At 45.8% G+C, this 17,852-nt stretch overlaps 3 protein-coding genes across 4 annotated transcripts; 1 reads left to right on the top strand and 2 right to left on the bottom strand.

The window, feature by feature from the left end:
- Window positions 1-294: 294 nt before the first annotated feature.
- Window positions 295-3,172, bottom strand: LOC125553216 (G-type lectin S-receptor-like serine/threonine-protein kinase At5g24080). Of its 2 annotated transcripts, XM_087519251.1 has the most exons (3): window positions 3,042-3,172; window positions 2,861-2,923; window positions 295-2,732 (listed from the first exon to the last, which is right to left on the bottom strand). In XM_087519251.1, exon 3 carries the CDS (start codon window positions 2,370-2,372, stop codon window positions 393-395), a length of 1,980 nt encoding a protein of 659 aa, XP_087375377.1. In that variant the 5' UTR covers window positions 2,373-2,732; window positions 2,861-2,923; window positions 3,042-3,172; the 3' UTR covers window positions 295-392. The 2 variants fall into 2 exon arrangements, with proteins under 2 accessions (XP_087375377.1, XP_087375376.1); XM_087519250.1 differs by lacking the exon at window positions 3,042-3,172 and having other exon boundaries at window positions 2,861-3,004.
- On the bottom strand, window positions 3,149-8,395 carry LOC125553217 (uncharacterized). The gene is made up of 4 exons (XM_048717013.2): window positions 7,035-8,395; window positions 4,230-4,314; window positions 3,621-3,662; window positions 3,149-3,500 (listed from the first exon to the last, which is right to left on the bottom strand). Exons 1-4 carry the CDS (start codon window positions 8,268-8,270, stop codon window positions 3,439-3,441), a joined length of 1,425 nt encoding a protein of 474 aa, XP_048572970.1. The 5' UTR covers window positions 8,271-8,395; the 3' UTR covers window positions 3,149-3,438.
- Window positions 8,396-13,380: 4,985 nt separating this feature from the next.
- LOC125553219 (derlin-2) lies at window positions 13,381-17,766 on the top strand. Its single transcript, XM_048717014.2, has 6 exons — window positions 13,381-13,693; window positions 13,831-13,930; window positions 14,728-14,942; window positions 15,096-15,179; window positions 16,507-16,560; window positions 17,387-17,766. Exons 1-6 carry the CDS (start codon window positions 13,595-13,597, stop codon window positions 17,585-17,587), a joined length of 753 nt encoding a protein of 250 aa, XP_048572971.1. The 5' UTR covers window positions 13,381-13,594; the 3' UTR covers window positions 17,588-17,766.
- Window positions 17,767-17,852: the final 86 nt, after the last annotated feature.

Genomic DNA, 17,852 nt, shown 5'->3' with positions numbered 1-17,852 from the left:
CCCTAATATGTACTCCCTCCGATCCACATTAAGTGTCATGGCTTTAGTTCAACTTAAAGCAGCGACAGTTAATATGGATCAAAGGGCGCAGAAGATATCTTTTTTTTTATATCACTTCTGTGCCGGTTATGATTCAGCTTCTCGTTTCGAATAAAGCTGAATCAAAATGTTGCACATTTAAGTCGGTTTAAGTGGGTCCTAAATATTTCAGTGGCATGTGCATCTGACCCAAATTCATACAGAACACAAACTAACTTGGTCATACTTCCAAAATTCAGTGCTCAGACAAATCTATGATAACAAATTACAAGGCATTACTTCGGTTTAGAGAATATAACTCTGATAGTAGCTTAATTCTTGACATACATTTCGACATATAGAAACAGGAAAATTCAGAGACTATATAAATCAGTAGAGCGAGAGCAGTCGTCCATGCCCACCCAATTCTGGAGCGACCTTGGAACGGGAGGTACTTGGACATCCAGAACGCCTTCAAGCATCTGAACAACTTGCCCCATCATCGGCCTATGATCTTCAGCATCTTGAATGCACCAGCATGCAGTTCTGCAAGCCCTGATCAGCTGCTCCACATCCACATCCACATCGTCTTCCAACCTGCTATCCAGCAGGCACATAACATCTCCTTCATTCACCTTGACTGCAGCAAAGATGGGAAAGTAAGTAAACCTCCCCTGTTTGATTTTCTCCGCATTCCTTCGCCCCGATACGATTTCAAGAAGCATCATTCCGTAGCTGTAGACATCAGCCTTATGCGTGATCGGTAGCCCTGAGATCCACTCCGGCGCAAGGTATCCGATGGTCCCACGCATCGTTGTCAATGCCCTGCTAAAATCCCGGCCAAGAAGTTTGGCCAAACCAAAGTCTGCAACCTTAGGACAGAAATCTGCGTCAAGGAGTACATTGTCCGGCTTCATGTCACAGTGTATGATACAGTCCGTGCATCCCTCATGCAGGTAAGCCAAGCCTCTTGCAGTTCCAAGTGCTATCCGGTACCGGACCTCCCAGCCCAAAGCTGCCGGGCTTTTCGAAAACAGATGAGAACTCAAAGATCCATTCTCCATGTACTCGTACACCAGCAGCCTTTTACTTCCTTCGGCACAAAATCCAAATAAACGAACAACATTGATGTGTTGGATCATTCCAATCGTTTGCACTTCCGCTCGGAATTGCTTCTCCCCTTGTCCAAATTCTTTTAGCTTCTTGACAGCCACCACAGAGGAACCTTGCAATGTTCCCTTGAAAACACAGCCAAAACCTCCTTCTCCAAGCTTTACCGAGAAATTTCCGGTAGCTTTCTTTATCTGGGCGTTTGAGAAGATCGTGAGGCTGCTGTTCGAATTCACCGGTCTGTCCATAAATGACTTCTTCTGGATTATCCGCAAAAGAACTAGACCAGTGAGGACGAGGGTTAACACAACTATCACTGTTGAAATAACAATTTGTATCTTGTGAATATGTGGAGCATGAGCAGACCACAACACAGATCCACATTCCCCAAGTTTAGCTGCAGTGATAGTACCGCCGTTATTCAGCTGTACATATACACGTGCATCGCTGAACAGGAGAAAATTGCCTCCATCTTGATGTATCCCCATCCAGCTGGGGAAAGTGCCGTGATAAATTTCATGATAATCTTCCTTATTGGAAACATATTCATCAATCTGTTCGACAATAAACCCTCCACCTTGGTTTGGATTCATAGCCAGAACTAAACCATAGTTGTAATCCCAGGATATAACAGAAGCATGGGGAATGAGGAAGATGTTGTTGCTCGTGTTTCTATTAAATCCCAGCCATCCTCCAGGCAGCAGTGTACCAATTGGATTATCAAAGCTTTGCCAGATCACCAGTGAACTCTTCACTGGATCTCTTATTACGAGATTTCCATTGTCAAGAAGCACTGTGAGTAGAGAAGTAGTACTATTTATAACTTCTGATGAATACGGATATGATGACCATCCAGGAATTATTCCACCGCTAACTGGAATACAGTCTAGTTCTAAGTTGCCATAGGTTGTGAAGCCAAAGCTCGAGTACACAGGGTAACAGTTTGTGGAATCACCTAAGGGCGACCAAACTAGAAGAGGGCGACAAGCTGATGACTTAATATACCATATGCCAAACGTAGAATCATAACCACAAGGAGGAAACAGGCAGTCGAAACCCAACTTGAAGGCACCATTTTTCGAAAGCAAGGTCTGGTTACCACTTAGAAATTGGCCCGGAAGGAGAGTATCAGTTGCATACGCAAATTTAGAACCTGAAGACATGACCTTGATCATCAAGTAGAGAAGTATTACTGCAAAGCGAGACGACGAAGGCATATGCTTGGTCTTGGTTGGCTTCTCCATTGGCTTCTCTATGTGGATGTTCCAACTCCAAACACTCAACCAACTCCAAAAGCAAGTTGAGTCGAGGGTGGTGATTTAGAAATGTTTGGGCTGAATAAAAGCAACTCCAAAAACACTCAATAATCTCGAAAAGTGTGTGGAAATTATTGAGTCATTCATGACAAGTCCTAATCATCCTGGAAAATGTTTCGACTCCCTCGCCCTAGGACAAAGGTAAGTTCCTTTTCTTCTGCTTGCGGATGTTGGTGTTAGCCAAACTTGCTTGCTGGCTGGCTAGCTGCTGTGGAGCGAGACGTTTGGTTGAAAAAAACAGCCAAGGGACACGGACGGCATTGATTGTTGGGCTGAGGACTGCTGACCCTGGAAAAGCACTTGATAATCTCTAAAACCATTGTAATAAGCAACAAAAAGAAACAATGTCCAAGACATGAGTTCACCCCATACATCTAGCAGGGTTCATGCGAGACAACACAGGGAGAATGACTCACCTCGAGCCCGCTCTTCCGGTGCAGACGCTGCCTTTGCGGTGGGCAATTTCTCCAAGCATATATCTAGCAGGGTTCGTGCAATTTCATCAATGTTTCAGCTAGCAGAGAAATTGCTGAGGCATGTACGTACCAAGCAGCAGGTTTCAGGAGACAAATGTTTGAGAAAAACTAATGTATGTACCCCAGCATGCACGCATGCTTGCTTGCTTGCTTCATTCCCAGTTTAACCAGCTTCTGCACTCCTTCCTCAACATCAAGACAACACACAGGCACAGGTACAGGTACAGGTACACACAGACAAAACAAATCATGTCTTCTCCCACAAGACAACACACAGGCACAGGTACATGAGCTTCAGCACGTAGTCGTTCATACATCCACAAACATCACTGGTCTTACTCTGCTTGTTACTCAACCTGTCCTTGCCTAGTACAGACAGACAGACAGACAGAAGAACACGCTAGTACAAACAGCTCTACCCTCAGATCACGTCCTTCTCCTTCTCCCTCCCTACACTACACAGGCTAGCTAGCACAGGACAAGCACTGGCATGACATGCACCACCTTGTCTGTCTATTCTACGGCTCCTTCACCACAGCCTTGAGTGCATCCCCGGCCGTCACCCTCAGTGGCACGAAATCTGGACACACGCAAAACAAACGGCAAGATGTCTGTCTGTCAGCACCACCCAGTCTTTGCTACATACATACTACGCAGGCATCTGCGGATTTAAACAGAAATAGGGTAAAACAAGCTTTACCTGATAGGAACTTGTACCGTTTCTCATTGCACACCGCCGTTGCTGAAAAGATATAGAGGACAGCAGAGTCATTGTAAGATTTGTGGTTTTAGATTAACTTGGAATTGATACAAGAACGGTTCAGATTTATCAACACCAACAGTAGAGGAAATGATGATAACTTTAGGGTACTCGCAGTTCTTTTAAATAAAGAACCCTCAAGTCTTTGGAAAGTAATATTTGGCATCCAACAAAACATGTCTGGTTCCTTGAAAAACAAACTTGATATCAAATTTGCTAGCACAACACCCAATGTATCAAGCGCTAATACAGGCTAAGGATTGCAACCGATAATGGGAAAACAGATACCCACTTCAATTACTCATGCAAGATGTCCTAGGGGATGTGACATAGCCTACTCAGACAAGAGTGGCGAAAACCATCGTAACAATAGGGTAAGACATTATGATCACTTGCTTTACTAATGAGTATCATATCAAATGCATCCACTGTATGGTCTACAGAGGCTCTTTATTTCGACATGAACTGTCTTTCAGGCAGCATAGTCAACAAACAAGATAAATGGGTTCCTAGATAAGGATACAGCAAACAAAAGGAGGGTCAACTTACAAAGGTTCTCGTAGGTAATTGACTTTTTACGTTCCTTCAGGGCATTCTCATGAGCATCCTTCGCAAATACCTCCAAGAATAACTCCTGCAGGTGCATGTGTAACATGAATATATATATAACACGATAACACTATCCAGTTCGAGATTCAGTACATGTCATAATCACTGCATACCAAAAGAAAATGGCACTGGTACATAAATACAAGTTGCAACAAAGATAAACGAGGTACACCAGCCACTGTTTCCCATAACACTTTTGAAATACTCCCTCTGTAAACTAATATAAGAATAATTTAGATCACTACTTTAGTTTAGTGATCCAAATGATCTTATATTAGTTTACAGAGGGAGTATCGTGCAAGCAAAGAGAAGCCACTCCAACAATCTGATCCTTGCTTGGTGTTACTTTTCTTGTCACATCCATGTCGTAATTACTCCCTGTCGTTCTCACTTCTCGGGATTATTTTTTACTCGTTGGGCATCGCTTCAGGGTAGCTCACATTACATTTCCTAGAATTCAAGAGGCTATTTTAGAACTGAACTTTAGAACAAGAATGATGACATTCTAATAGCATCCTCACTGAAACTGAAATCCATGCACATTACAGAAGTCTAAGCACCAGAACTCACTTGGCAGATTGGAAATCTGAATTTTGAATTTTGAATCAGCAGAAATAGACAACACTATCCCATTGAAGATTCAGTAGATGTCATAATCACTGAGTACCAAAAGAATGGCACCGATACATAAATACAGGTTGCAACGAAGATAAACAGGGTACACCAACCATTGTTTCCCCCCAATATTTTCAAAAAAAATGAAAAATGGTCAAACAGCAAGGAAAGAGAAGCATTTGGTTGGGGGAGGGGGGGGGGGGGGGCGACAATTTTAGCTTTGCTTTGGGTCACTTTACTTGTCACGTGCATGCCTAAATACTCTCCGCCTAAATAAAAGATAAATTTGTTCTCGGGGCAAATTTCCTTTTCTTATTGGTCGGGCATCACCTTCAGGCTAGCTTGCATTATCTTGTCTAGAATTCAGGACACTGGATTTTTTTTATTGAACTGAACTTTTTAGAACAAGAAGGATGCCATTCTAATAGAATATGTTCCCAGTCAGATACTTGGATGATCTCAGCAAGCTTATAATTCTTATGAACCTGGATGCCATAAATGTAAATTATCATTGCAACCTTTTTAGTTGACAACTGAAATCTACATGAGTTAGTGCACTACAGGAGGTAACTATGCAATCAGGCCACGCTTGTTATACACTTATACCACACTGTCAGCTTACACAGGTCAACTTCCTCCTCAGTCTGCTATGCTGCAGGTACAGTTTAATCATGTTGAACCAAAAGACCTTCATCTAGTGATTGATGAATTACAAATACCAATCCCGAAAGAAAAAAACTCTATTGGTTAGTGAAGAATTACAGGACTTCCAGCGGTTGGTGCTATGAACTTATGGTCTCCTCAGCAGGACCAGAAAGTAAGAAACAAATTCACTTGCCAGACTGGACTTCCAACTTATGGCCATCTTGTTTGGTGCTCGAAAAGAATTACAAGAAGCAATTAGAATTTTGCTGGAAGATAAGCACGTGAGTTAGCAAGATAAAGAAGAAACAGCACGAAGATGAATCAAACTATTGGAGCAAGTAGAGGCAACGGGAGGTGGGCAGTGCAGTGACTATGTACTTGTGCATAATGTTGTTGCTGCCTTGATTACGGACAAAACCACTACAACTAGTAGGCAGTAGCATAAGCCAGCTTTCAGAACAATGTTGCCAGGCTGGCAGCACTGCACAACTGTCGGGGAGGAGAGAAATGCATCGACCACCAAGTAAACTGGCTGGTTGGGTAGTCTAGGATTCCTTCTACTCGTCTTTTGGATGATGGCTGAAGCTTGATATTCCAGTGCAAATCTTACTACATACTCCCTCCATCCCAAAATAAGTGTCGTTTATTTAGTACAACTTGACACTTATTTTGGGACAGTGGGAGTATAAATTAAATTTTAAAACGAACATTTCATCTACTAATTTAGCTCATCCATGACATTTATGAATTTACAAGAAACAATATGTTTAAGGTGAGCCTGGGAATATTAAGCTACATAATGAGCAATCTCATAAATTTAGCTCATCCATGAATGACTAACAATCACATACAAGTTCAGCAATAGTAGAAACAATCTGGAAATACAACACCATTTTACTAACACCGGTCATATTCTTCCATCCAAAAAAAGAACACCAATTTTTCTCTCTAGATAACACGGTTTCCTACCACTTCGACACGATATTTCAAGTGGATATGCTTAGGAAAAACCAAAGCGAAAACATGGACGAAATGTGCACATCTACAGCAGAAATAGACAGTACTATCTACAAATCACTGCAAAACATGCCAAGAAAGACGTCCTCACAGTTCACTTGTGAGACAGTTTTGTACTGCCAGCAGCAGAAGCAGACACAGCTTATTATGTTGACATTTGGCTCAGCACAAAATCAAGCTTTGACATCTCAGACAACTTTACACTGGAATATTGACTGACCAAGGGTAGAGACAAACGATCGACAGTGAGAACACGACAGACAACTCATCGAACACCTTGTGGGCGTTGATGGGCTGATAGCACAACCAATCTAAATCTCACTAGCTAGCATAGATTCCACCCAAAATCATGGCATTCTGATAGGATGACACCAAGCTTCAGTCCTGACTGAAATTTCTAATTGCCAACACAGATCACTGCATAACTTGCATTCAGATTTTTCAGAGTAAAAGTTGGGGAAGTCTTACCGAGGCCTTGTTGACGAGGAAGACGGTCTCATTGTTAGATCGGATGGTGGCGTCCTTGTCCCGCATCAGCAGCCGCACCCGCGCCATCGGGAAGCTGCAGGTGCCCGGCTCGGCAGCCACCGGCGCCGCCCCTGCTGCCTTGCCCTTCTGTTTCTTCGCAGGCGAAGAGCCATTCTGCCCGCTCTTCGCCGCCTTTGGGGATTCCAGATCGCCATGCTTCCTCTTGCTCGGCGTGGCCTTCTCCGGCCCGCCGGAGGCCTGCTGCTTCTTGGTCGGCGTGGCCTTCTCCGCCTTGCCGGGGCTTTTCTTGGCGCTCTTTGCCTCCTTCTTCTGGGGTGTCTTGCTGGGTGTGGTGGCCTTCTCAGCACCGCCGGAGGAGGCTTGCTTCTTCTTGGTGGGCGTGGCCTCGTCCACTTTTTTGGCGCTCTTGGCCGGCTTCTGGGGTTGGGGTTCCCCGGCGTCGTCGCGCTTCCTCTTGCTGGGCGTCTCCTTGGCCGCCCCGTCTGAGGCCTGCTGCTTCGCCTTCTTGGGCGTGGGCTTGGGCTTGGGCTTCCCCGCTTCGCCGGACGGCTCCTGCTTCCCGGATCCGGATCCGGGCTCCGCCGCCTCGCCGCCCTTCTTCTCCTTCTTCTTTGGGGTCGCCGCCGTGTCCCCCATCTTCTCCTTCCCTCCCTTCTCCCCCTTCTCCTTCTTCTTGGTAGCAACCTTCTCCCCCTTCTCTTTCTTCTCTGGCGCCGCCGCCTTCTCCCCCTTCCCCTTCTTCTTCGGGGGCGCCGCCTTGTCCCCCTTCTCCTTCTTCTCCGGCGCCGCCGCCTTGTCCCCCTTCTCCTTCTTCTCCGGCGCCGCCGCCTTGTCCCCCTTCTCCTTCTTCTTCGGGGTCGCCGCCTTCGCCTTCTCTTTCTCCCCCTTCCCCTGCTTCTTCGGGGTCGCCCCCTTCTCCCCCATCTCGCTCTTCCCGGGCTCCGGAGCAGAGCCCTTGCCGGACTCGGCGGGGGCGGCGACCTTCTTAGGCCTCCCGGCCCCGCGCTTGGCAGTGGAGCCAGGGCTGGCGCCGGCGGCGGCGGGGACGGGATCCTTCTTAGGCCTCCCAGGCCCGCGCTTGGCAGTGGAGCCGGGGCTGGCACCGGCGGGGACGGGGTCCATCTTAGGTCTGCCGGGCCCGCGCTTGGCAGTGGAGCCGGGGACGACGGCACTCTCCTCACCCTCGGAAGGCGCGGCGCTCTTCTTCCCGGCCATGCCCGCCTCCCTCCGCCGCCCAAACCCTCGCCGAGAGCTCTGGAGTTCAAAATCAATCGGGGCCGCGCGGAAGCTTCGCGAACCAACCGAGAAATGGGCGCTCTTTTTTATGTTAGCCACGGCTACGGTTGTTTTCACAAACCAAACCAAAACCCAACGCCTTTTGTGTTCCAAAGCAAACGTCCACAACTCCACATCTCGAACGGGTTTGCCATTTCAAAGGTTTTCCTGCATGTGAACGAAATTTGTAAATCCAAGATTTGTCGCGACTATTCTGACACGTCTGTGGCTTGGTGCATGTTTGTCGGTGAGGTCTGACTTTGCTTGCTTTGAGGTTCGAGGGTATTTCTTGGTACCAATAAATGTCACCGCTAGTTTTTGCCTATTCTGACACGTCTATGGCTCGGCACATGTTTTGTCGGTTGTGCGTATTCAATTGGACGATGCAAGTTCCGACTTTGCGTGCTTTTGGGATCGAGGGTATTTCTTGGTATCAAATAGATGCCCCCGCTAGCTTTGCTTATTTTTGTGGAAGTGTGAAATTATGTGCCTGTTTCATATGCCAGTTAAGCGGACGACGGATCGAGGCTTTTCCAATTATCTAAGGAAAAAGGTTGCTCCCTCCTTTCCAATATAAAGGATCGATAGTTTGGTTGCTATCTTCGAGGGTGATGACATCCTCATATGACTCCATTCACCTTCTCAAGCAAAAACAGCGTACGTATTGCTAGAGAAAGATATGGCCAACGATCATCATTGTTTGTCGTTAAACATTGGGATAGATATAAAACGCAAACAAAGATAATTATTTTGCGTAAGAGCCCCAACTTTACTCCGATTTGCAAGGAAAAGGCATGCAACTCAAGGCAATATTAGGAAGGGCAGCACAATGTTTTTATGTGCTCATACATGTCAAACTCAAGTTCATTGGCGTCGGCAGTCATCTTGTCAACCATGAGGCGCCACTCCCACTTATCTGTTGTACGAAATGCAGGAGGGGTCGCGTGTTGTGGTTCGTCTCCCACACTAAGGCAAACCCATTTAGACACTTATAAGAGAGATATAACAATGTTTATAGATATTAAAATAGTGATTTAAACACTCTTTATATTTCTTTACAGAGGGAGTAGTGTTGAATTAGCATGAACAATGATGGCATTGTTTGCCCTGAAAAAAAAACATGAATGTACTGTTTGAATAAAGATCAAGTGTACTACCTTTATTATTAACTCTAACTACTAATGACGGTCAGCCATTTTATTTGGCATACTAACTGCACTGTGCAGTTGTCCTATAGGAAATTACTACACCCTGCCATGCGTACTCCCTCCGTGTAAATATAGCTGTCATTTTCGCCTCTAATATGCAGACTCTACACATAGTCTGCCGTAATAAAATACTACTCTCTTCATCTCATAATATAAAAGCGTTTTTAACCGTGTTAAAACTATTTTTATACTATGGGACGAATGAAGTATCAAACTGCATAAACGTCTTATATTTAGAAAAGGACGGCGAACGAATACGTGCAGATAATCGGATCAAACCGTGTCAGTTGTATTCCTTCGGCCAGCGTTGTGGACTTGTGTGGACGATGGAGCTTGAAGAATGAAGATGAGGGGCACTAGTTCTATGGCAGCTCAGATTTTGGACTCGCGCCGAATCCGGGTTGCATAAATTTCTCATCATCACTTGTTTTCTTCTTTTAGGAAAATTCTAGTGACCAAACTAATATTCAGTTCAGTAGGAGTACTCAGGGCCGACCCATAGGCCATGCAAACAGGGCGCCCGCCCTGGGCCCCGGCCCAGGTATTCCTTCTCTGGTGAGTAGAATGGGCAAAGGAATGTACAACGGAAAAAAATGAAGGCCCAAGGAGCCGTGCTATGGAAAACCCACCTGGCAAAAGTCACGTCTGTTCGCATTGGATCATCATCGTTCTCGTCTCTTCAGCTTCGTGACTGCTACAACAGTTGATCGTAGCATTAGATATAAACACCAGATCCAGAGGCGTAAACAGAGCTATTATTAGTGAGATTAACTCATATTCCAGTTCTGTTTCAATGTAATTTTTTTTCGAAAGTCGTGGTGCAAACATAGAAGCTCATAAGCTAGCCAAGCACTTGTTGTCTTTAAATCGGGGGCGCCACCTTTTGTTTGGCCAACCCCATGACCTTGCTTGTATCCCACAATCTGTGGTATTCGATTAATAAAGCTTGGTGATCCTAAAAAACAAAAAAAAGCTCTGCGACTGCTCCGCTTCCCCAAATCCCGACTCCTGAACATCGCCGCCCCTCGCATGCCTGATGCCTCTCCGATTACAAGGACACGGCCGTGATACCTAGGGCGCGAATTCACTCCCCAATGGTCCTCTCCTTCCTTCCGAATGATCTGGTCACTGCCCATCAACTAGAGTTGGAGAGATCAAGATGGTGTGTGTTCTTGCTTCCCGTAACCTCGTTCCTCAATTCAAAGATTCACTGGTATTAGCCCTGCCCTACGGCACTCACAATTCCACGTTGCACATTGTTCTGCTCTTCATTTGATCCAAATGTGAGAGAGCCCTCCTTGCCCTCGGAAGGTGTGGGGGTCACCGCGGCGTGCTTCTTCCTGGTCATGCCTCTCTCCTCCTCCGGCCAGCCACCGCCGCCACCCAAACCCTCGCCGGGAGCTCTTGAAGCGCGGCTGCTGCGGAGTTAAAAAAAAATCATGGCCGCGCGGAGACTTCTGGAAACAAATGGGAGACGGGGGCTTTCGCGCTGGGGTTTTAGGAGCCTAACAAAGCCCATATCCACCGCACAAATCAGATCCAATGGTTCTCCTTTTCCGAGTACTACTCCTCGCTACAGCTCTGTACTACTTTCACCGCTACTCTGTTTTGGAGGGAAAATGAAAACTTCTGCTCACTTTACCGTGAAAATAGGACCACAGCTAAGACCTCAAATTACTGGAGTCAATCTCTAATGGAGAACCAAGTAGAAGCAGATTCAAATAAGTAAGTGAGAATAACATTTTCGGTTTTGTGCTGGATTCCTCTTTTTTTTTTGCAAATGACTGACACTATTTTTTGCACTTGTGCATTCTATAGAGAAAATGTATTGCCTAGTTGGATACCTCGGCTTGGCTTACACATATTTGGTTGGCTGAAGTCACGAAGCGGCAAAAGTGTGTGCTTTGCAAAATAAATGTAGAGTGTTCTGCACTTTATGTGTATGGATACTTTTATGATTGAGCCTCTTTCATGGTAACTAAAATTTGCTTGATATCGGCAGTAGTTTAACATTTTTGTTGTTTAAGTTAAAATGTATAGATTGAAATTGTAAAATTATGTGCCCCGAAGGCCATTGAAGCGGTGCAGGTCGGCGCTTCAACAATGATCAAAGATAATGAGTCGTTTTTTCTTATATGGATGTCCTGACTTATTATTTTGTTACTCCTATGAAAAATATAGTTGTCATTAGCACTAGCGCATTTATACACTGCTTTATTTGAAAACCACAGATTCCTGAAGGCGCGAGAAGTTGGCATTATCAACACAAGTTGTACCAACACGATCCGTAGAAGGACCTCTAACAAATAAAATATTACAAATGGGTCCTTCGATTATGCTCAAAGATCCTTCAATAAGGACCTGGGAAAGTGATCAAGTCCCTATTCCATTGTCCACGTCGTTGAAACGATGGAACTGCCATATCTGGCGAACTTCGCCTTTGCCGTCATGCCTTGAATAACGCTCAACATATTTGCAAGGCGATTTGGGCCTCCAACTTTGGGAGGATGTAAAAAGAGACGAAGGGGTCAACGGCAGGCCACCGAGTGGTCGGCCATCAATCCTCACATGGATGAACGCCTACCCTCTAAGCCCCGTAGACCTCCAGTTTCGGCGCAACAGCTCCCGCACCCCCCGGATCAATAAGATAGACACCGAGGCACTCCTTTCCCCGTGAACCGACGACCTAGGTGCTATGCGCACCTTCGTGGGTGCTGCTTCCTTCCATTGGGAGTTGACTAACCCAATTGAAAGTTAGGTGACTGGTGTCTAACTAAAGTGAAATAATAAATGGGGGAAACCTTGTGCATCGCGAGTTAGTTCAGGATATTGAATCCGGATGGGCAAGATTGAGTCATATGGTTGACATTACTGATGCAGGACTAAAGATGCAAACCACACCAGAAACTTTCAAATCGATATCTTCTGTGAACTATTGTAACTTTGTAAGATGTCAGGAAGAAGGTACAGTTCCTTCACCAGATGAATACCGTGTGAGCAGACATGTAAGATTTACATGAATAAGATAGAAGGAGTACCACTATTTTGTAGCTGTGTCGTATCCTGCTACTCCTTCTTTCTTGATGCGGATCTTCCACTCGTTTTTTGGAAGCAGGTCCCGTGGAGGACGCTACAACTTTCTTCGGACCCATATGCATGTGCTGAGTTGTTGAGGGTGCTTACGATCGCCGTCTGTAGGCGGTGGGGGAGCAAATCCGAGGTGACGAACGACGGCGAGCTTCGACGGAATGAGTCTCTCACATAAGAATCCAGAACGCGCTTTCCTGTTATCGCGCCAACGCTAACGTTAAGGATATGGTATTTCTCATGGACTACATAAATGCCAGAGCACATTTGTGTGTGATCTTGAGATCAGGAGGTCCTGCATCATACTTTGTTTGAACCACCGTCGACCAATGATGGAACTACAATTGTCGATAAAATGGTCGACTCAACAATTTGCCGCAGATAAGTCCTAAGCCAACACACCGTTCGGTTATAAGAGCATATTTTCCCGAGTTAGCATGTTCATGACTTACGCAAATTGAAAAAAAAACTCATGACGCTCTATGGCTCATAGTATCATTTTCTCCTTCACCGGATGGGACCTCAAAGAGTCCCCAAAACAAAAAGATAGTACAAGTGGCGGCAGCCGTGGCCTGGAAGTCCACGGAGGCAGCCGGCGACGGCCACCACCAATGTCCGACGTGTTCCTCCGACGTGGCGCCGCCCCATTGGGGCACGGCACGTCACCGCCACCGACGCGGCGGCCCCGCCCACGGGTTCCTCCCGCGGGCCCCCACATGCCAGCCACACGACCCAGGCTCTCTCATCCACTCCGAAGCAAAAGAGAGAAAAAAAAAACCGAGAAAGAGATCGAGACCACGCCGCAGTCCCCCTCCACCCTCCTCCCCCATCCCCGTCGTCGCTCTTCGATTCCGCCGGCGATCCGTGCCAGAGCCCATCTCCATCTCAGGTAGAGGTGAGTAGTAGAGGGAGCGGGGAGCTAGGGTTTCCGCGCGCGCGTGTGTGTGGGAGGGGAGAGGAGGAGCAGGGATGGCGCAGGCGGTGGAGGAGTGGTACCGGCAGATGCCCATCATCACGCGCTCCTACCTCACCGCCGCCGTCCTCACCACCGTCGGCTGCACCCTCGAGGTACGCACGTCCCCCGTCCCCCTCTCTTCCGCCCCCCCTGCGCCCACCCCGGGGGCCGTTCGCGGCGCGATCTGCTGCTTCTGCTGCCGAGTCGAGTCGATGACCTAGTGATTGATTGATTGATTGGTTGGTTGCAGATCATCTCGCCCTACCACCTCTACCTCAACCCCAAGCTGGTGGTGCAGCACTACGAGATCTGGCGCCTCGTCACCAACTTCCTCTACTTCCGCAAGATGGGTATGCCAACGAACCAACGATGCTCGCCTCCTATCCACTCCCTAGTCAAGTCTGCAATGCGTTGTGAAATTCCGTAGCACGGCATGGCGTAGGGCTAGGGTTTGCTGAGGGCTGCGTGGATTCGTTGCTCCCATGCCACTCCATTTGCCACTTGAGGATAAAAGTCTCACCGGGGCGATTCATTTCATGTGCTCCGAGAGTATGGTCTATTGAGTCGGTCAAGCCGCGGCACAGGGAGATATGTTAGAATTGATAGGTTTTGGGTACGTGGCGACAGTCGGCGAAGGCTCGTTCGCTTTACATGCTGCTGAGCTGCTGCCCTCCCTTGTGTTTTGTGGCGCTGTGCATATGGTAATTTGTCGCATTGGAAACGGACACGGCCTGCTTGTTTGTCGTGTTGCGTTGGCTGCCGCATCAAAGTCAGCACGGAACAATAAGCACAGATTTGTGAAGTTAATATTTGCGTGCTTCAAACGGTAATGGAGAATTGGTAACCGATGGCTTGTCTAATATAATATGTTGCCATGAATGAGCAGAATCTAGATTGCGTTGCCGTTGAGTATCCGACATTTAGAGTCGTTATCTCGGATATACGTTACTAATTTGTCTGTGCTCATGCTAAACACAAGTGCTTACATGTTCCTAGCTTGTTGCACGTGTTTGATTCACATGCTCGTCGGCAGCCCTTTACTCTTTGAGACGTATACTTTCTGTTATTATATCATTTATGGGATAAAGTTTATGTATAGCTGTAGCCCTTCACTCTTATTACTGAACCTGGTTACTCTTGTTTCCAGATTTGGATTTCCTGTTCCACATGTTTTTTCTTGCGCGCTACTGCAAACTTCTCGAGGAGAACTCATTCAGGGGAAGAACAGCTGACTTTTTCTACATGCTCTTGTTTGGTGCTACTGTCCTGACTAGCATCGTTCTGATTGGTGGGACAATACCTTACATTTCTGAGACATTCGCCAGGATTCTTTTCCTCAGCAATTCATTGACGTTTATGATGGTATGCGATTAATTTAAAGGATTCAAGCATTTACTATTTCTATAAAAAGTTGCCTATGCTAGGACACATAGTAGAGAAATCCTGTCTTTAAGAATTCTCCTTTTTGGGTGCCGGAGGCAGAACATTAGTAATACCCCTGATATGGCATGGCAGGTTTATGTCTGGAGCAAGCACAATCCCTTCATTCACATGAGCTTCTTGGGTCTGTTCACCTTCACTGCTGCCTACTTACCTTGGGTAAGCGTTGCGCCTGTCCACTTGATACTCCTCTAAAAGTACTTATTTGATGACGAGTGTAGGCATGCAAATTGATATTTCTTCATGCCTGAGAATTGATTCACCTGATCCGAGATATGTATATAGGGGAAATCACTACTTAATTGTAATGACTTTGACAAGCTTATGCATATAAAAACTGATATTTTTTCATGCCTGAGTATTGATGCACAAGATCTGAGATCTGTATATCGGGGGAATACATAAGTTATTGTATGACTTGAAAACCCTATCTGGCGGGTACATGTATCGATTCAGGCTGTTTTATTTTCAAGACAAAACATTTATGAACCTCTTTTCTTTGCCTCCTCGGTTTCGCAGCGTATGTAACTAACTATAGGTTTTGGCTTAGGCCCTGTTTGGTTTCAAATAAGTCACCAACTTATAAGTCGAAAAGTGCAAAAAGTGACTTATTTTGCCAAACGGACCCAACTTATAAGTCACCCCAACTTATAAGTCATAAGTTGCTCCACCCCAACTTAAAACTTATAAGTCACCCCCTTTTACGTGGGTCCCATCACCTTTACATTAAAAAACAAGGTGGGAAGGTGTGCTCAGGTGACTTATAAGTCAGATGACAACCAAACAGACGTGACTTATAAGTCACTGATTTTAAGTCACCTGACTTATAAGTCAGGTGACTTATTGGAACCAAACAGGCCCTTAAAAGAGGGCCTAGTGCATTGGGAGTAGAGATGAATTTCACGGGAAAGGATCTTTCCTTTACTATGGAATCCTTGCGTTCTAAATGGTGCGAGATGCAAGATAAAGTGAATGAAGTAACATTTTAGTTCATTTAGTCATCATGGAATAAGTCCTGGATAGATCATGTATGAGTAAATAAATACTGGAAGGTGTATGTGAGGTAGCGTGTGATAACTCTGCATTAACGGGCATAGAGAATGTAAAATAGCTAGTTATATTCTGGAAATGGAAGTACCTTAGACTGACCTGTTCCAGCTAGAGAATTGGACTAATCATTGGTCCTATTAACTCCAACCAGGCAAAACCTAGCCATTACTGGGTGACCTGTAAACTGCTGTGTAATATGCACAGTTACAGTAGGAAGACACCGGGCTATCTGTCCATCGTACAGGATGGCATGCCACTGTTGGAAAACATGACAAACTGAATAAACTGCCACATTTTGCTCTGATACTGTTCTCCTGTGATCCTTACTTGGTCATCTCATACCATGACTGGCAAAGTTAGTGAATTTTTTATTCATGTTATATTATTTTATCGGAGATGAAAAATAGTGGTCTGAACTGTTTCTTTTAACTTGCAGGTCCTTCTTGGCTTCTCTATTCTGGTGGGGAGCAGCACATGGGTTGATCTTTTGGTGAGTTTTGCTTAACTGATGAATTTCAGAGTAATGGTTGCAGTAGCGATTTTGTTAGTGTTTATGATTTGAACATCTTTTCTGGTCATGTAAGCCATTGATTGCTAACTGACTGAACAATATTTAGGATTAGCTGTTAGTGCTTAGTTCTTCGCGTGGATTTGTAGGAATGTTGACATGTTGTTTATTTGTACCATTTTCTGCTGCAGTAATGTTGCAACCACTCAATATTTCTCTTATCCGCTCTGCCTAAAGGCTGCCATATTTAGGTTTTGTTAGCCAAAGTTTGAGTTTGGTTGCCACTTGCCAGTATAGACGTACCTTCTTTTATCCCATGGTTGTCCAAAACCTGATGATGGTTTTATAACCAGCTAACCGGATGTTACTGGGCAGTTTTGAAAGTTTTAACATGGTTCAAATCTACAGAATGAGCTACTGTTTTATGAATGCCGCTAGCGCTACAAACCTGCAAATCGACCATTAGAGATTGTGGTTGGGATTTTACGCGACTTCATTTTGGTTGATGTAGCAGCTTGTATTGATGCTAAGAAAGTGGATGGCTGCTACTATGCTGGCTGGCTGGCTGGCTGACTGGCCAGTGTCTTGTCTGACTAGTTTACCTTTCCCACTGCTCACATGTTACTGTCATATTCGTTACAAATAGCTAGCCCCTTTCTCTTAAGTACTCTGTCTTGCGTACCTCCTGATCGTCATTTATTCTTTACTTTTGGACAAATTAATTGAATCATAAATCCGCAGGTATTTGTTTTCTCTTTTGGACGAGTGGCTACGATAGCTCTTAACTTGTAAATCATGTTTCTTTCAGGGTATGATTGCTGGCCATGTGTATTACTTCCTGGAAGACGTGTACCCTCGGATGACCGGTCGGCGTCCCCTGAAGACCCCTTCCTTCATCAAGGCGCTGTTCGCCGACGACAATGTGGTCGTGGCGGCCCGCCCCCCCAACGCCGGTGTCGCGGCTGCAAGGTTCGGTGGTGTGGGTGCAGCAGACCCCCAGTTCCAGTGATGACCGACATGCAGTTTGTTGGATATAATTTTGTACACCCGTGTCCGTGATGATATGTGCAAAATATACACAGTATAATTCTCAGTTAGGGGTTTGGATTTGATGCCAATGCGCTGCTAACAAAAGTGTATGTAGCTGGGCTCCTGAGGCCATTTGGTTGTTGGTTAACTTTGACTTGACGTACTTGTCTCATCTTGCGTGGCGTGGCGTGGCACCTTCGTTAATTAGGCGAAAAAACACGCTGAAAACCAGTCCTTTTTTGGCG

This window comes from Triticum urartu, chromosome 4A (genome assembly GCF_056163025.1).
Source record: "Triticum urartu cultivar PI428250 chromosome 4A, HENAU_Tu73, whole genome shotgun sequence".
In the NCBI taxonomy this organism is placed as follows: Eukaryota; Viridiplantae; Streptophyta; class Magnoliopsida; order Poales; family Poaceae; genus Triticum; species Triticum urartu.
Note: the sequence above shows the minus strand (reverse complement) of the source record. Positions and strands in the feature narration are given on the sequence as shown.

Coding starts and splice junctions, on each gene's coding strand:
- LOC125553216 (XM_087519251.1), bottom strand. CDS start 2,372: ATGGAGAAGCCAACCAAGACCAAGCATATGCCTTCGTCGTCTCGCTTT.
- LOC125553217 (XM_048717013.2), bottom strand. CDS start 8,270: ATGGCCGGGAAGAAGAGCGCCGCGCCTTCCGAGGGTGAGGAGAGTGCC. Junction 3,663..4,229: donor AATTACCTACGAGAACCTTT/GTAAGTTGACCC, acceptor ATATCTTTTCAG/CAACGGCGGTGTGCAATGAG. Junction 3,501..3,620: donor ACGGTACAAGTTCCTATCAG/GTAAAGCTTGTT, acceptor GCGTGTGTCCAG/ATTTCGTGCCACTGAGGGTG.
- LOC125553219 (XM_048717014.2), top strand. CDS start 13,595: ATGGCGCAGGCGGTGGAGGAGTGGTACCGGCAGATGCCCATCATCACG. Junction 13,694..13,830: donor CCGTCGGCTGCACCCTCGAG/GTACGCACGTCC, acceptor GGTTGGTTGCAG/ATCATCTCGCCCTACCACCT. Junction 13,931..14,727: donor CCTCTACTTCCGCAAGATGG/GTATGCCAACGA, acceptor TCTTGTTTCCAG/ATTTGGATTTCCTGTTCCAC.